Source organism: Cupressus sempervirens, chromosome 5 (genome assembly GCF_028749045.1).
Source record: "Cupressus sempervirens isolate cs-2001-9-10 chromosome 5, ASM2874904v1, whole genome shotgun sequence".
NCBI classification, from domain to species: Eukaryota; Viridiplantae; Streptophyta; class Pinopsida; order Cupressales; family Cupressaceae; genus Cupressus; species Cupressus sempervirens.
In genome coordinates this window covers 349,688,641-349,707,120 of record NC_143122.1, presented here as the reverse complement: position 1 = coordinate 349,707,120, position 18,480 = coordinate 349,688,641, and the positions used below count along the sequence as shown (strand labels likewise).

General features: G+C 35.1%; 1 protein-coding gene across 4 annotated transcripts in view; it reads right to left on the bottom strand.

Moving 5' to 3' along the window:
• The window catches only part of LOC149556149 (Leucine-rich repeat family protein), a 177,644-nt gene that overhangs the window by 3,938 nt on the left and 155,226 nt on the right, over positions 1-18,480 (bottom strand). For all 4 annotated transcript variants that reach the window (XM_089830279.1, XM_089830280.1, XM_089830278.1 and 1 more), the window contains one exon: positions 13,604-13,675. In XM_089830279.1, the coding sequence (XP_089686405.1) occupies positions 13,604-13,675 (72 nt within the window). The remainder of the gene's footprint in view (positions 1-13,603; positions 13,676-18,480) is intronic.

Genomic DNA, 18,480 nt, shown 5'->3' with positions numbered 1-18,480 from the left:
TTTATAAATAAAATAACACTTAATAAAAATACCATACTTATATTTAGAGAAATCTATGTAGAAAACATTGATGATTCTTGAGGTGTGTTACATCCCAATTTTTAGCTCCATTTGAAATGTTCATATAGCTGTTGAGGTTTCATGTGAAGTCAATTGACAGATAAAATTAGTTACGATCATCTGAAATGGTATGATGTTTAATCGTTATAATTTCATATGAAGTTGACATGCTAGTTAACTGTTATGATGATATTTTAATGTTATTTTAGGAAATTAGTTATTCATCATGAATTCATGGGAAGTAAAATGGCAGTTAGCCGTTATGATAGTTTATGATTAATAACTTGTTATGGTAATTGTTATTATTTTAAGGAATGTGATATAATTGTGGAGAAATTCCTTGCAGGAGCACGTCAAGGGGTGAAAGCATTGTCAGAAACGAATTAGGCATAGGGGCACCACCATCACTGGGCAAATAGGTAGGAGTCTTGAACCACATTATCCACATTATAAATTTCATACACACACACACACGATGCCACCATGATACTCTGATGGTATCTATGAATTGTACTTATATGTATATTAGTAAAGTTTAATCTTATTAATTAAATCATATTGTTAATTATTAAGTCACTTATTATCTCTAGTTTACTTGAGCTAAATTTTGGACATATAATAATTAATTCTTTTATTAATTATTATCATGCAACCTAGGTTTTAACTTTTAGGGTTTTGATCTCCTTTATAAGGATGAACTCTCTTTATAACTTATTCATTCACTTTTGATAATAGCAATTTATATTCTTGTTCAAGCATGTCTCATGTATGGATCTAGGAATTTCAGCCTCCATAGCTTTTGCTTCTCTCTTTCTGTGACAAGTATTTGTATGCAACTAATTCTTGGGAGTTGTGCGATTGATCTTTTATTGACTTCAACATGGTATTAGAGCTCCAGATCTTCATGCCCCTTTCTATTTATAAGAGTTTTGTCTTTGCTTTCAAATCTGTGTTTTTTCTTTCAAAGGGTTTCATTTTTCATAGTTTTCTTGTATTGGATCTGGAGGGTCACCTTTTTCCGGTGCACTTTGAGCCCACATGGACCTCACCGTTGAGCTCAAAGCGCCAAAAAAAACCCCTTTTTTCATATAAAATTTGACCAATATGGAAATTGGAATCTGAGGCAAAAAATAATTGCTCCAAGATTGGGCACGTTTCCCGAGGTGGCAATTTAATAATTTTTTGACATAAAAGTCAAGATTTTCTGACACGGAAATCTATGTTTTCTGGTACAAAAATCAATAATTTTGGCACAAAAATTAAGATAGTTTGTGGTACGGAACTGACATGCTTCCTAATGCAATTTTGGTACAAAACCAACACGCTTCCTGAAGCAATTTTGGTACAGAACCTACACATTTCCTAAGACAATTTTTGGTACAAAAATAGTATGTTTTTAAAGGTTATTCTTGGTACAAGTGGGCACGATTCTCGATGCATTTGGCACGAGTCTCGAGATGGTAAAAAAATAAATTGGCCCTTTTTTCTTTTTTTTGTCACCTATCTGTTTTTTTGGTTGTAACTTGCTCATTCGGACTTCATTTTTTGCAATTGAGATATCACCGGAAAACTGATCCGAGCTCGTCATAATGATGTAGTTTATTTGAACTTTTTATGCTATTTCGTTGCCAATTTATGTAGTCAAAGTCAGAGGTTTTATTTTGCACTCCGGGAGACATATTTGAGACATTCTATTTTCCATATTCTGCTCCAGGCACATCCCATTCAGCTTTTTGTTTTTTTGCATTCTAGGAAATATCTTGGTTGTTTCAGGTCCGGAGATTGATTTTGTTGCTTTAGATGATTTTTCATGGATTGTACTATCTCTTGTATCAGCCTTATGTCTCTTTTGATCTTTGTTGACATCCTTTTGTAGTATTTTTGCAAAAGCACTGAGATAATGTCACTCTATTGCATATCGGGATCTTGCGTATGTTTGTGTTTTGTTGTACTTGCACTACATTATAAAGTGCTTTGGGGGGTTTCATGTTGGCCATATTCGTCATCTTCCTTTGTCAAGTGAGTGTTCCTTCCACGACATTAGCTTCATGATGTGTTGATAACACGTGCCATTATAGGTGTTTGTGCTTCTTTTGCAATCTTGATGTTCCTAGTTCTTCTTTCTGCAGGAGATATTGCATTCAGTTTCAATGTTCGTATCTTACTTCTCAGCGTTATATGGAGGTTATGTTGGTTCTATTGCCTTCTTGGTTTGATGGAGTGAGCTACGTATTCAGTATAGTATTTGATCCTATGCACTAAGCAATTGCGGTGGTTGGATACCTATGCATTTTGGTGAGATGGATCATTTACCATATAGTCATTCTTTCATTCTTGTTTTTGGAGGCCATGAAGATACCTTCCATCTTCGATTGATCAACTTTTCAGACTTGGTCTTTTCTACGTGGTCATATTCCATACAGTGGAGGTTCTTCAAATCAACAGTTTGAGAGTGTTTGCAGCTTCATGCTTCAATGGTGTTCTTCATGATCCTCTTTAGTTCCTCTCTTTTGGGACATTCTCCAATTTGGAGACTTCTTTAGTCCTTCACTAGTTCTTTTCAGCAAAATTCTACTCCAAGAAGAAATGGAAATAATGCTGGAAAAGGTGTTCCATCTCTATTTTTGGGTAGGGAGGGCCTTTCTCGGTTGAGATTGTGTGGGGATAATTAAGGGTCAGCGTTTGGGTGGTTAAGCCCCTGACAATGCTTCCCCTCTCCACCAAATACCAAGATACCAAGACATGCACAAGACAAAGATAAGTTATGCATTTAACATCTGATGGTAACATGTATTTTACTTTTATGATATTTGAAAATTACAAGTTGAAGATATGGTAGATTGATTTATATGGTTGAATTAGTTATTTCCTTCAATGAAATCAACCTTTCTTGTCAATGTAATTGGGGAAAGTAGTAAAATCAGTTGATTTTCCAATTGAACACGAAATGTATCTATATGCATGAGATAGTCTTATCTGGTGCTTGTCATTTTTGTCTTTCATTTATGTGAATAATGAATATGAACATATTTTCTAACTATATGTTATTGCCATAGTTAGCAATAGAAAGAAAAGGGATGATGCAGTGGTATTTGATGCCCTAAATGGTATTTGTCCTCATAATACAATAGTATTTGATGCCCTAAATGTTATGATACAGTGGTATTTGATGCCCTAAATGGTATTTGTCTTTACAATATAGTGGTATTACTATTTGTGCCCTAAGTGGTATATGTGGATTAACCTGGGTTTTGCAGATGTTGCCCTAAGCGGATTTCAATTTCGAGATTTAAGGTATGTAAAACTTAGTGTTTATTTAGATGTATTAATTGTTACTCATGAAATTTCCGTTAAACTGATTGTAATCGTTAATCTCATTCACATGAACATAACTGCTATAACTGCCTTCTCATGAATATGAAGTAGTAACTATATTTCTATGATATGCTAGTTGTTAGTTAAGACATGGAAATAGGGGATGTTAGAAATGGTATCAAAGCTTTGGGTTCGGTACTGAACCTTGGGCCCAACATTGTTTCAAAGGAACTGATAATGTGATGTTGAATGAGATTTATTTTGCGTATCACTGAATATTTTACAATGTAAGCTAGAAAATCACACAGGGGATCATCTAGAATAGCTGGGAAAGTCTGAGATGATGTTGTGGTCCATATGAAATGGATAGATGGATAAATTCGCAAAATCATCAGAACTAAGGAAATTAACATAATTGGCAGGTCGAGTGGTGGGTGATTCGGCACATAGTGTCCATGGGAAATCCTTGGCCAAAGTAAAGTTTAGTGGCAAGATTGCTGCTATGATCACCAGAGGTCCGAATGCTAGCAGTTAGAAGAAAGGCTGATGGAGGGTAATCCATCGCATCATTTGATGTCTAGTCAACACTCTAACACCGAGATGCTCAAATGGTAGGACTCGAATGGTACATGTGCCTTATCCCAAGGGGGAGGGCCATTCTTAGTAGAGAATGAGAAGATTACACTAGGTCCAAATGCCGAGGCTTGCACAATACAAATTGCTTTCTATAACCCTTGATGCGGTGTTATCTAAAACCTTGATGGCGACTAGTTATTTCTTTTTAGTTGCATGTTTTCAGCATTATACTTTATGCAATTACATTCCTGTTCATATGATTTGGTAGTTAATATTTTGTTATTCATTTTTGGACTTGAACTGAAGGAAAAATAAAATTGTGAACCATGACTTTGAGAATTCTTTTAACTTAAAATTGATAATCCTTTCTAACGTTGATTAAATGACAAGAAGGCCATTTTGTGCTCCAGTAGGAGTAAGCACACTTGCATAATAAAACTATCAATGCTAATTTATAAATGTAACTTTTGTTTGACTTGAGTTTTTCCTTGAAACATTGTGGTGATAAGATGGGCATGAAAGCCTAGGTCACACAAACGAGAAAGGTAAATTTCCAAATATTTACAGGGGATCGGTGAGCACACCCAGATGATCTATTCGATAAGAACCCTATGTAAATTTGTTCAGATGCTTATGATAAATTTATGACCCAAGGATGGGTTGAGCTAAGAAATTTCAGCATGAAAGGTGGAGTTCCACGGAAATGTAAGAGTTTTGTGGATAGATAGGACTCCACGTCTAAGCCACAATTGGAATATGGTGGACAAAACATACAAGCATCATGGCCGCACCCCCCGTCTCAGGAATTGCGTGTGGGCATGTAGTCCAAGTGCTAGGAGATTGGGATACATATAGTGTGGTACCATGTATATCCTAACCTCTATGATTTTGATTGGATGTATGATGATCTTTCATAGTATAACATGTTTTAACCTTTTAACACATTGTTATACATTCACATGTGATATTGATTTTATATGGTAATGAAATATCAAGACATATTGAGTTGTTTTATATTGTTTTAGAGATGAAGTATATTTCATCATGAAATGGTTATTCTAATGAAATGTTATTGTGATAAGATGGGCATGAAGGCCAAGGTTACATAAATGGAAACATGGATCCACTAACCATTTCTGGTGATTTGTGAGCTTACAAGGATGATCTACTCATTAATGAGTACCATATGCCAGATGGTATGTAAGATGATTTTAATTCTATGACTGAGTTATGATCTAGTACAGGTTAGTTAAGGAATTGCAATTTTTTTCTCTCAATTATTGAAAACTGAAAATTCTCTTATATGAGATATCAATATGAGAATTGAACTAAACATATTGTGAGTGTCTACATGAATATGACAAGAATACAAAATAGAATATCCTAAAACATGATCAACTCAAGTGACGCTGATGTGGCCACAAGTATGGTAAAGTAAACTTGAGTGTGTTTCATTTTTTATTTTATGATATCATGCAAGCATTTTTCTGGAAGCATTGAGGTAAAGGAATAATAGACCTTGATTTTTTATCATGACTTAGATTTTGATTCAATTTTGAAATGAAATGATTTCATGATACTATATATACATCTGGGTTTTGGAATATTTTTTTAGTGTTTAAAATTACAGAGATCATCGAAGACAATGAAACACAAGGGGGAGGGTATGTTACATCACAATTTTAAATGCTCCTTTATAGTGTTCGTTAAAAAATTCAGAACTTACATCAAATACGATGAATCAAAAAGGGGATGGTATGTTACATCCCAATTTTGGCTCTATTTGAAATGTTCAAATAGCCATTGAGGTTTCATGTGAAGTCAGTTGACAGGTAAAATTAGTTATGTGAAATGGTAAGATGGTTAATCGTTATAATTTAATATGAAGTTGGCATGCTAGTTAACCGGTATGATGATATTTTAATGTTATTTGGGTTTTGGGAAGTTGGTTATTCATCATCAATTCATGGGAAGTAAAATGGCAGTTAGCCGTTATGATAATTTATGATTAATAACTTGTATGGTAATTGTTATTATATTGACGAATATGATATAATTATGGAGAATTTCCTTGCAGGAGCGCATCAAGGGGTGGAAGCATTGTGCGAAGAGAATTGGGCACAGGGGCACCACCATCACTAGGCAAATAGGTACAATTCTTGAACCACCATGGCTAAGGGTAAATGACTAGGCAAGCAAGCGTGTACATTGGACAATACAATGAGCTACTCGGTCAAGTTTTATAACAAGATAAATATTAAACGTTTAATATCATAGGAAGAACTATTACCTCTCTCTTATTTTGAGACCATGGAAGTAATCAACATTATAAACTTCAAACACAGATACACACACATATGCATGCATATTTAGAGAAAGTATAGTGATAGAAATAAATTATACGTACTCTCAAAATTATACAAACGTGTATAGATATGTATATATAGGTACAATTATAGGTAGAATTAAACAGCATGATGTCATAATATGTGTGTGTGTGTGTGTGTGTATATGTATATATACATTTGTTTTGAACCATGGAAGAACATAATCTTTATGTTTAATTATAACTCCATATCGATGATTGGTGGCTGCCTCCATATCGGCATCCATCTTTTCTTTTTGAATTTATGAAGCTATTCTTGTAACCGATGTCATCCTTTGTAACTGAGCACGAGAGGCCATATATTCCCCCGCAGTTGTAGGAGGAATGCAAACACCACCCACCTTGAAGATATGCAATACCTATGAACACACATGCGGGAGCCTTCATACATATATATACGCTCACTCTCATTATTCTTACTCTCCCATTTTTCGGGTCTGCAGTTCCATCACTACATACCAATCTTTCTTTTCAGAGCTATTGTTTATTCCAAGGCTAGTGTGGATTCACATTGATCAGTTGCACTAAATGTGCTCGGTTAATTGGCTAGACTACCAACATATATCTTTGGGATGAAGCCATCTCTATTATACATGTACAGGAGTGCCGACCCATTTTTGGCCTTGATTGATTTATGCTTTGTTTTTTGTGTGCTTATTCAGAAGTCAACTAATAAATTTATCAGATTTTAACCATCAAAAGAAGGCGTCAATATCATTATGAATCCAATAATTGGAATGAATCACAGCTCTATGTATATCTTCTTTGACCTTTTCTTTGTGTCAATATAAGAAAGTACCATCATGTTGATGGAAAGGCTATTTACATAGGACTCTTCGAGTATGAATGTGTATTGTGTGTAACTAATTAATCTCTACCAAGGGGTGCCAGCTTGTACAGAGGTATTGCCAATATACCTTTGAGATGAGCACAACACCATGTTTGATATTGGAAACAATCCAGAAAGAATTGTAACTTCATCTTCAGCCATAGGCCAAGTTTGGGTACAAGAGATGGCTATAACTAAAATCATAACTCAATCTTTACTAAAAGGATCTCTTAGGAAAACACCCATAAGGACCAGCATGGTCAAGATGAAGGGTGGGAGGAGAGAATATCCTACAATAGAAAGAACAAAGCTGGATCTGTATATATATAATAAAAATAAATAACTAAGTCAGCTCATGGTAGGTCCAATGTTTAGATCTTGATGCCTAGTTAAGTGGTGGAATTGATACTTAGTACCGGGATGCTTGGCTGCTGGACAAGGTGTTCCATGTCTATTTCCGAGTAGGGAGGGCCTTTCTCGGTTGAGATTGTGTGGGGATAATTAAGGGTCCGCAGTTGGTTGGTTAAGCCCCTGACAATGCTTCCCCTCTCCACCAGATACCAAGACATGCACAAGACAGAGATAAGTTAATGCATTTAACATCTGATGGTAACATGTATTTTACTTTTATGATATTTGAAAATTACAAGTTGAAGATATAATAGATTGATTTATATCATTGAATCAATTATTCCCTTCAATGAAATCAACTTTTCTTGTCAATGTAATTGGTAAGCAGTAAAATCCATTGATTTTCCAATTGAACATGAAATGTATCTTTATGCATGGGATAGGCTTATCTGGTGGTTGTCATTTATGACTTTCATTAATATGAATAATGAATATGAACATATCTTCTAACTATATGTTATTGCCATAGTTAGCAATAGAAAGAAAAAGGATGATGCAGTGGTATTTGATACCCTAAATGGTATCTGTAGTCATGATATAGTGGTATTTGATGCCCTTAATGGTATTTGTCTTTATGATATAGTGGTACAACTATTCGTGCCCTAAGAGGTATATGTGGATTAACTTGGGTTTTGTAGATGTTGCCCTAGGTAGATTTCAGTTTCGGAATTTAGGGTAATTAAAACTTAAAATTCTTTATTTAGATTTATTGATGATGCTATCAATCGTTAGTTATGAAATTTCTGTTAAATTGATTGTTACCATTAATCTCATTCACATGAACACAACTGTTATAACTTCCTTCTCATGATTATGTAGTAACCATATGTCTATGATATGCTAGTTAGTTAAGACCCAAAAACAGGGGATGTTACAAGGTGCCTATTTATTTTGTTTATCATTTCATTTAACCCGAATTAAAGCCTAAGTGAGCCCTAAGTTGGACCCCTTTAATTCGGACCCTATACATAATTGTTACACTATTTTAACCATAACCCTAATTGAATCTTAAACATAACAATTATTGAATTATCACCTGATCCTTAGCCATAATTGATCTCTTATTAAACCCTTTTCTTAATTCCAATGTAACTGTGATCGAGTGTTTAGCCTTGCCCAAAGAAAAACATATCCCTAGTTGAATGTTATCCCTAACCCAACCAAAATTGAACAGTCATATTATCTTAAAAAAATTTAGATGTGTGCCAATCATTATCTCTTGATGTAGACCACCTACCCAATGTACCTAATCTTTCAAAATTTCTTGTTAGGAAAAGTAACTGGATTTGAAGCCTAAAACATTATCAAAAAAATTGATAGAATGTCCTTTTTTGAACAGTGACATGCTTTGACACCTTAACAGCCATCCTCCATACAAGCACTCAAATATCCTACCTCTTTGTTTTTTTTTCTTATTTGAGGGTTTCATACAAACTCAAATTTTTCTAGCAACCCAATGCGAGCTCATAAGTCATTAGTTTACCTCTTTAGCTAAAAGCCAAGGATTAAGGAGTCTTTGTTTCACCAAAGTAACATGAGACACAATCCTAACCTCATCCTTTATCTTACACCCTCTTCTTTTGAATGACCATACACTTGTCCATTGGGTTTCCTAATAAAAATTCGTCTTTTCTAATCTTCATAATTGAACATGTTAGTGTAGGTTTTCTAATCTTCCAATTTGTTGTTTATTTCTTATTCCTAGGTTTTTCCTACACTTTTATTATGCTTGCTTAGGATTAATAGAATATTAAAATGTGTATTAGTGTGAGCGGGTGCAAGATGTCAACATCTTCCATGTGAATTACAATTGCCTTTTGTAGACTATTGTGGTGGTCTTTTCCCATTGGTTATATTTTCCACCTCAACCCTCTCACTTTCTATATTCTCACTCTTAGCTACTCGTGGTATTCCATTCTATTGCATTATAATTCCATTCTGCATATTTTGCTCTGACATTTTTCTAATGCTATTTTACTTCTTTAGCATTTGCAATTCTCTCTTTGAGACTAACTCTATGTTGTTATTTTGATCTTGTATCATTTGCATTCACATTTATTTCTATTAGTTTGCACTAGTTATTTTGGGTTATTCATTGTTTCAAATACTAACAAATCCTCATGTCATCTTTTCCTAGTTCGAAATTGTCTTGCTATGTATCCTAATAATTGTTGCTTTCAACATTATGTCTCCTATAGCACTCTTCAAGATGAGTAGCTACCTTCTTCTCAGTTATATCATCATGATCCTTTGTCTGTTGTATAGCATGCTAATTCTTCATCACTATTGATATGTGAGTGGTTATCCTATCTTCTAGTGCTCATTCCATGTTGATAAGAGTTAACAAGTAGAGCATATGATCCATGCTTCTTGGATTGAGTTTGAAATAACTAATTATATTTTTGTGTGCGTATCAGCTTACATAGTCCAAATACCAATTTGCACATCCATTTTCCAAGGAATATGTGCATATGCATGAGCAAAGTACATTGTCATGGTATCATTCACTTTAAGTCTTCCAATGTTTCTACTCCTTCCAACAAAATGCTTGGTGCATGACATAACCTATATTCGTCCACCCACATATTGTGCTTGGATGCACATACACAAAGTCAAAGCTCCAATTTCAACACAAGTATATGCTGCTGAAGGTTATGGAGTCTAGTATCACACCCACCAATTGCACTTGTTGAAAGTTTCTAAATCCTTTAGGGAATCCATGTTGTTCATACATTGTAATTATTGCACTACATGAGATGACATCTCTTTGAGGCCATCTTGTGTTTTGTCTACCCCCTATATATCAAAATGGTTGCAACTATAATTTCCAACAAAAATTCCTGTTTATTGCAACTAACTAAACGCAACTCAAATGAGCTAGAAATACCATCCAATATGAAATAAATTCAACCAAGGCCACACTGCCACCCCTCCAAAAAATTGAATCTGTTCATTATAATCATACAATAATAAATCAAAAAAAATTATCACTCCAACAGACCATACGACAATGAAAATGATAGAGAATTGTACAACAATATCATTTTTCTTATTAGCCATATTGAGAATTTCTGAAAGCAATTCCCAATCTAAAAACTTCAAAGTAATAGAATCAGTGCATGTGCAATCAACATGCCAAAGGAATACCAAGGACCAGAGAGCATTAAAAATCCATCTAATTAAGTCATTTATTGTCTTCCATAATGGGATATCAACCAAGGAGTGGAGAATGGAGGATAGAGAAAAGAAAAATACAAAAGATCTAAATCATTCCCGAAGGACTGGACAATTGAGGATTGTTGCCAAATTTTTTTTTAAAAATCCGAACCAATAGAAATGATTATTGTATTGAGGCCCTACTCTGCCCTGAAATGTCCTCATCATTGGGAGGACGAGATAAATCAACATCCTGAGTACATGTAGAGGGGTACAATAAGTCAGTTTTTTCATCTACATTGAAAAACATCGTAATAATCTCCTTTGATAGGGCCTTCCTCACAGAAGTGCTATTTGAAAGATTACAAAACATGGACTGTACCTGGACAGACCTTTAATGTTAGAAGAAAGAAACTTTTTAGGTTAAATTGATTGAGTTAAACAAGTAAAAACAATGACACTTGGGATGTAATACTGATAGAAAACCACAGCATCACTGCATCTCAGACAATCTTGGGAACAATCAAATCTAGCAACAATGAAGAGGTAACACAATTCTAACTCTGTCTAAAGCAGAGTCTCCCCATCTTTGCCTACAAATCTTAACCCTTCAATTGCCTCTAGTTATATTTATTAGTTGGAATGCTGAATCCGATGAAAATCCTGGCGGACACATTGCACACTGATAACATCGTGTTCCATTTCAACATACACTAATTAGATCATATATTGCTAGCAAAGTGCCATGCTTAAAAAGATGAATAGAACTATTTTATTGAAAGAAATTGTATTTATTAACAAGGGAAGTTAGTGGATTGATCTTATTAAGATTAGCTCCCAACCTATTTCATTCAAAATTGGCAAATAACTGCTTGTAATCATCACCACACAACATCCATTCTCAATATTCATGTCCGATTTCACTCCCTCATAATTTGGCTCCCTCTCTAATGCTGTCTTGGGAAGAAGTACGCCACAATTTCCTTATCCCGTGTGTGCTAGCCAGACAAGGAAACATGGAGGAAGATTACTCCATATGCATTACTCAAAAATACACTTAACAAAAAATTGGGGCATGGTTTAGTATAGTCTTGAGGGGTTTTGTTGCATGTTTTCTGTTTAGCCTCTTTATCGACTATTTCAGAAGGAGCCTTTGAATAAAATCATCCAGAGAGGATGAGGATGAGAACAAGAGGTCCTTGCTCAATATATTGAGTCGTGACAAACTGTCCTACTAAAGCCCCTAAAAGGCATCCACCCATGACTTATTTTATTAAAAAGGACATCAAATGTGCACTAGTACACAGTTTATGAGCAGAATTTCCCTTACAAGACCTCCGGGCAAAGTAAGCCTCTGTACCCACAAATGAACAAAACTAGTATTCGCGAAATTCGCCATGATTAGATATGATACACAGGGAGATATCAAGTCCAGTGAGCATTATGTGCCCGATTTTTCACAAATATGTTCTCGGGCTTCAGATCTCTGTATACTATTCCTTGCTCCTGGACATACTCCAACTGTAAAACTACTTCTGCTGATTAGAACCTGTGCATTCATGCAAACACATTACCTATGAAATTGAATTCAAGTTCAACTATTTAAATGAAGGTTCCCCAAAATTCTAGCTTCTCAACGCCACCTGATAGAAGAAGCTGCATTTAAAAAATTAAAACAAAAAAAGCCGCAATCTCATCTGCAGCAATGAATATTTTGTTTTTTAATATTGTGGACTTGACTGCCTGCTATTTTTTTGTTTTTCCATAAAAACCTCAACGACCTCCTATATGCGACTGTAGACACCTCTCAGCATAATAATACTCAAAACTGATATGTATTTAAGATATCTATACTAGTTACTGTTACATAACATGATTGTAAATGGTGTAAACTTCAAATGTCTTGGTCTTTAACTACCAAACTTATCAAATTGTTTCCTCCTGAACAAGAACCTTGTAACTCGGCTTTAAAAGACAATAAATTAATGCACCAACAAAATCTGAAAGGAATAAAATTTAAATTACAAGTGTGAAAAACCATTGCCCAGGATCCGTGCTAGTGGTGAAGAGCATTACGAACAAAGATTTGGGAACTTCAATTCTTTAAACTGCTCAAGATTCAAGAGTAATTTAATTTATCAATTTGAATATCTGGTACTGACGAAGATGCCTTGTAAAGTAAAATGATGTAAGGTCCGGAAATTTAAGTATAAGATTCCTTGATTTGCATGGCTTCTCTTGGTTAATCTTCTGGTCTTTTGGTTTCTTGACCAATATTTTCTTATATCAAATGACTCCTGGTACTAAGGATAGAAACCATCTTTTGTTCAATTTTGCCCAAATTAAAGGTTAAATGAACCTTTGACTTTCAGACCTTAAATTCATGTTCACTGCTGGTTCACACTGATAACACATCATTCCTGTCAACCAGCCAGTCTTTTCCCCACTAACTTCTACAGCAGTTTTAAGTTTTGCAGTTTTAACATATAATGGACTTGATTCACTGGAAGACATCTAATATTGGGTCTTTTGAATAGATATTGAACTTAGAATCAGACACTTCAAGATGCAAATACTATCAATATTCTACAACCTGAAGCCAGTCATAATGACATCTTGAAAGAGAAAAGATATTAACGTGGTCAAAAGAACAATAGGCTACATGAATTAGAATAAGAGCTGCTGCCCTCTCAGACTTTTTAAAAAGGTCAACATGGCTGTTTCTAGATTACACCGACATACTGATTCTTAAAAATCTTATTGGTTCCGTCTTCTTCATGGAAATGAAGAGACATTAAATACTAAAATGGTTGTACAAAATCAGACATGAAGAGAAAGGTAAAATAGAGGAGTTGATAAGAGATACTGACATCGTAACCAGCTTGTGCCATAATCTGTGATTCGAGCACCAAAAAGATCCAAATGTGTCAATCCAGTCAGACCTGTAAAACAAGCATGCACAGCATCAGAACTTTGATACCAATTGATCATCCACATAGTCGACTTTACCTGCAAAAGAAAGGGAAGCATCCCTGATATTTGAAACAGATCAAAATATAATGCACAAAGTTGCATACATTTCATATATGATTTACTGCAGCAAACTGTAAATATTCTTCTTTTAGGGAAGCTAGAACAAACATTCAAGTTAGCATCAAGTCCCTCTATAATGTGCACTCCTGAGTTCCAAGACAGATACAATTTGAATATCTTTCCTTGTAACAAATAATTTTTTTGATAGAAGAATGTTATTAATCTTGAAATTTGAAGATTCTATAACAAACACAAGGCAAATCGATTAAAGAGAACAATAGAAGAGTACCTAACCATATGGTGGACGAGAAGTTGAAGCATTTAACAAGGATGGATGCCAAGACCAAGGGCACAAGGCTTTTTTCACAATAGTATATTTTAGAATACCTGATAGTCAGTGACATGCAATCCTATTTGGAGCATATTGAGAAACAGAGTTCCATAGAATTGCTTCAATCTTCCAAAAATGGGGTGAAACATGTATGTCCTCAAAGTCTCCACAAATGCAATAAAAATCTTTTGTATTTTGCTTGTTTTGTTCAAGGGCGAGGGACCCTAATAGTAAACTTCATAAATTATCAACAATATGTGTGCGAATTTTTACCTAGAGCATACTTTGGTTGTTTCAGTGATCAAGACACTTTGGAAAATAATGGGTAGGCACACAATGTCATGTCTAGAGTAGCGCCTGGTGACAAGGGCAGGACAAAAGGGATTCATACTGCAGGGTTTGAAATTTTAAGTTCTGAATAAGGCAGTGAAGAAGTCTATTAATGCCCAAGTGGAGGTTATCCTTGGCTTTGGTTAAGATTTTATAGCAGAGCATGACCATTGGCATTTTGGTCATTTAGGACATGGTGCACAGCATGAAAATTGTAAAAATGCTTGGTTTGCTATTTGTCATCCAGCTCTATATGGTTGTTTTTGGTTTGTCCCAGGCATATATAGTAACAATACTAATGGCACTACTGCACCCTCTTCAGTGTTACTAATGCAGTTTTGCAGTTTAAATAGATCTAAGGTTTTATGCTAACTTACCGATGCTGGTTCTGATGCTGATCCAGGTGCGGGTTGTTGATGCGCAGATGCGCGAATTTCTTCTTTGGGGCATTTTGGATGCGTTTGAGTGTGTCCATGTGTGTGCATGTAAAGAAATGCAAGAAATATACAAAAATAAACCATTCCATAGCATGATACTTCACCATTGATAGTTCAAATTGAAATAACTAATTAGTAAATTACTCAAGTTCAAGATTCCAATGCAATTTGAATTAAAAAATCAAAACATAGTTCATGATTCAATGCTGATCAATCAGGAGTCAAGACTCAAGATTCACAAATAAAATTCGGTCAACCAAAATCATAAGCATTCTCAAAAAAATCCACATTCTCATCATCTCCTTCTGCTGCAAGACTTGCAAGTTCATTTGAACCCAACATGGTTCCACTTGTGCTAGATGCACGTGCCATGATGTTATCAACATCATCATTTGTCATTATGATAAGATCCTGAAATGTTGCATCCAAGTTTGCACATCCAAGGGCTTTGTCCCAAAGTTGTATCTGTCTTCCTTACGTGACAAAAGATGCAAGTTGGTATGTATATAAACCAAGTCCCCAGTTTTCTTTGAGCCCAAGCGGTTGCACTTCACTTAATGCTCGACAATAGCAGAACTTGCAACCTGGGTAGTGTTCATAAAATTAAACATACAAATGAAAAGCAAATCAAAGAACGTTTAACACTAAATTGTATAATACAATTGTTGAACAAAAATAAATAAAAACTTGTGAGATGATCTTGATTGCAAGAGGTTGTAGATTCTTGAATTGTTGACCATACATGTACTACCATGTGATAGCTCCCATGTCATTTTGGTCCTTCATTGCATATGGAGTAAGTATTGATCCCAAAGAAAATAAGCCAAATTCTAGCGTCAACTTTTTGTGTGTTTCATCATTTGGGAAGAGTTTTGCAAATGCATTGTAGCACCTAGTAGCAACTTCTTCACCCGCATATGGTGCAACTCTATCCGGCATACCAAGTACTTTTGGGCCATAGTACCTTAGAGATAAGGCATATGCAAGGAGGTGCAATGAGGTAGTCATCTTCTCCCAAAGATGATGAATGATTGCTTCCACCTTATTGCACAAGGCTTCACATTCTATGGGGTCATTCTCATGTGCTTGTATGGAAAGCTTTACCTTTACTACCATGGTGTCTATGCCATCATACACATCCCCCAAGAAAGGTGCATCTGTATTAGCAAAGCATAGCATAGTCATGATAGGATTGGTGAAATCCAATACAAATTGCGCAAGAGCCCACCAAGTATCATCCAAGACTAAAGCCTTGACCTTTTTGGGCACTCTCTAAATTTGAAGCCTTCTATACCCCACTAGCTAGAAATAACCATTTTCCTTAATGCCCCTTGCACCTTGAGGAGTAGTCTCATTACAACAGTATGAGATGCAAATCTAGTCTTAGCAACCTAAGCAAGTTAACAATATAATAGTAAATATTAAGAGAAGTTATATAAAAGTAATAATTTGATAATTGAACTGGATAAAAAACTTATTCAAAATAAATAAATAAATAAAACTAACTAATTACAACTTCAAATTTACCTTCAACAACTCCAACTTGGAGAATGATCTAGATATGGAATGTGACATGTGGTGGTTTGTCACCAACATTTGTATCTCCTCTCTCTCTTGGTATATTTGCTTCCCATAATCTATTTGGGTGCCAATTTGTTGCATGACCAAGTTGAGATAGTGTATTGTGCATGGTGTCCAAAAAATATGGTCGTATCGAGACTCAACCAAAGCACTTGCACCCCTACAATTTTTGGTATTGTCTATGACCACCTCGACCACCTTGACCACATTCTCACTGCCCACCATCTCCATTCTCTCAATAAGAATTCTAGAAATCAATTGTGAATCCTTAACTTCTCCTTTACAATCAACCACCCTAAAAAACACTGCCCGTTTGGAGGACATTACAATCACATTAATTAATGGTCAGTTTCTTGTATCTCTCCATCCATTAGACACAATAGTTATATCGAAAGTTTTCCAAGAAGTTCTAGTTGGTTGAAGAGCTTTCTCTATAGAAACCTTTTCTTTTTTGCAAAAAAGTAGTAAGCACTTTTTCAAACCCCAAACTAATGTAATCAGCCGACGCTTTAAGGATGGCTACGGCCATTTCCTTTCAATATGGCGATCTTACCAAGTTGAAAGGAAGACCGTTGGCATAAAGGCTACATGCAAATGCTTCATCAGAAAGCTCTCTTGCCTCCATTTTGAATGCTTGATCCAATGGACCTCTTCGGTGGGTAATAACCTCTACTTCTTCCTCTTCCTCTCCCACTTGCAAGAATGGATGTTTGGAGGATGCAACATGATCGGTGGGCACATCCACTTTCCTCTTTGTGGATAAAGGTTTATATAAAATTGTTTTTTATCTGCTCACTAAAGAATCAACAGCTTCTTGCTCTTTATAAATCCTACTAATTGTGCATTGCTCATCCTTTTTCCATTTTTGCTTCCCTTGCACAATCCTATTCCTTTATCAATAAGGCTTGTAAAACGAGCTTTGACCTGAGAATATGAGTTGTTGAATGGTTTACTATGATGTACATTGCATTTCCAAATGTATGACCTACCTCCTGAAACTTGTGTTAATCTTGTGGAGTGTCTCCATAATGGAGATGCTAAATCAATGTTGAAGTTATCACTTTGTTCAAATTGCCCTGGTGCTAAACTTTGACTACCAGTAGTGTCTATTCTTGCACAATGTAGACAATGAATCGAATTAAAAAATTAAATTAAAAAAAATTTAAATAAACTATGAACATCAACCATACAATTGCAAAAATACGATACAAAAATACTAAAAAAAGATAGCTAAATTTGTGCCTTCATTACTAAAGAAAAAGATAGCTAAACTTGAGAAATATCTTCCAAAACTCGAAAAATTCATCATCTCAAAAAAAATCAGTAAAAGATCTCATGAAGGAGATCAAATACTTACCTTAGATGCTTAGACATCCTTTGTAGGACCTATTAGACACCCTACGAATGATTTTCTTCAAAAATAATGACCTTGCTTTCAAAATGCCAAAATGGACACCAAATGAGAAGAGAGCCCAACTGCAAACAAAATGAGAAGAATGAGCAATGAATAGCCTCTTTTAGGGTCGTTTTAGGGTTTTGGAGCAAAAAGAAGCAAAAATAGAATTAAAAAAAATCAATTAACACTTTATGTTTAAAGTCACTTAGTGATTGGGAGTTGAAATAGTCACAAGTGCTCTTCAGATGCACCTGGATGTTGACTAGGTGCTCTTTGGATGTTCTTGGAAGCATCCCGAGCGCATCTACATACATTGGGCAAGCTTCTTGTGAGCGCCAGTGGAACATCCTAGCGCATTGGTGCAGTTAACACAACATCATCAGCACCTGGTGATTTCTAGGACACACCGGTATTATGTAGTTGGAATGGGGCCACATATATAGATCCCATATATTTGTAAGTAGAAAACTTCAAAATTATAAACAAAACTTTATATTAATTTAAATAAATTTGGTTATTTATAAGATTTGCAGAAATCGGCATAAACCCTAAATTTGAATTGACTGATTCTTACATCTAGTTGAAATTGGAGGTTTACAAAATAAATCAACTAATATCAAGATCCTTTTTTTCTGGAAA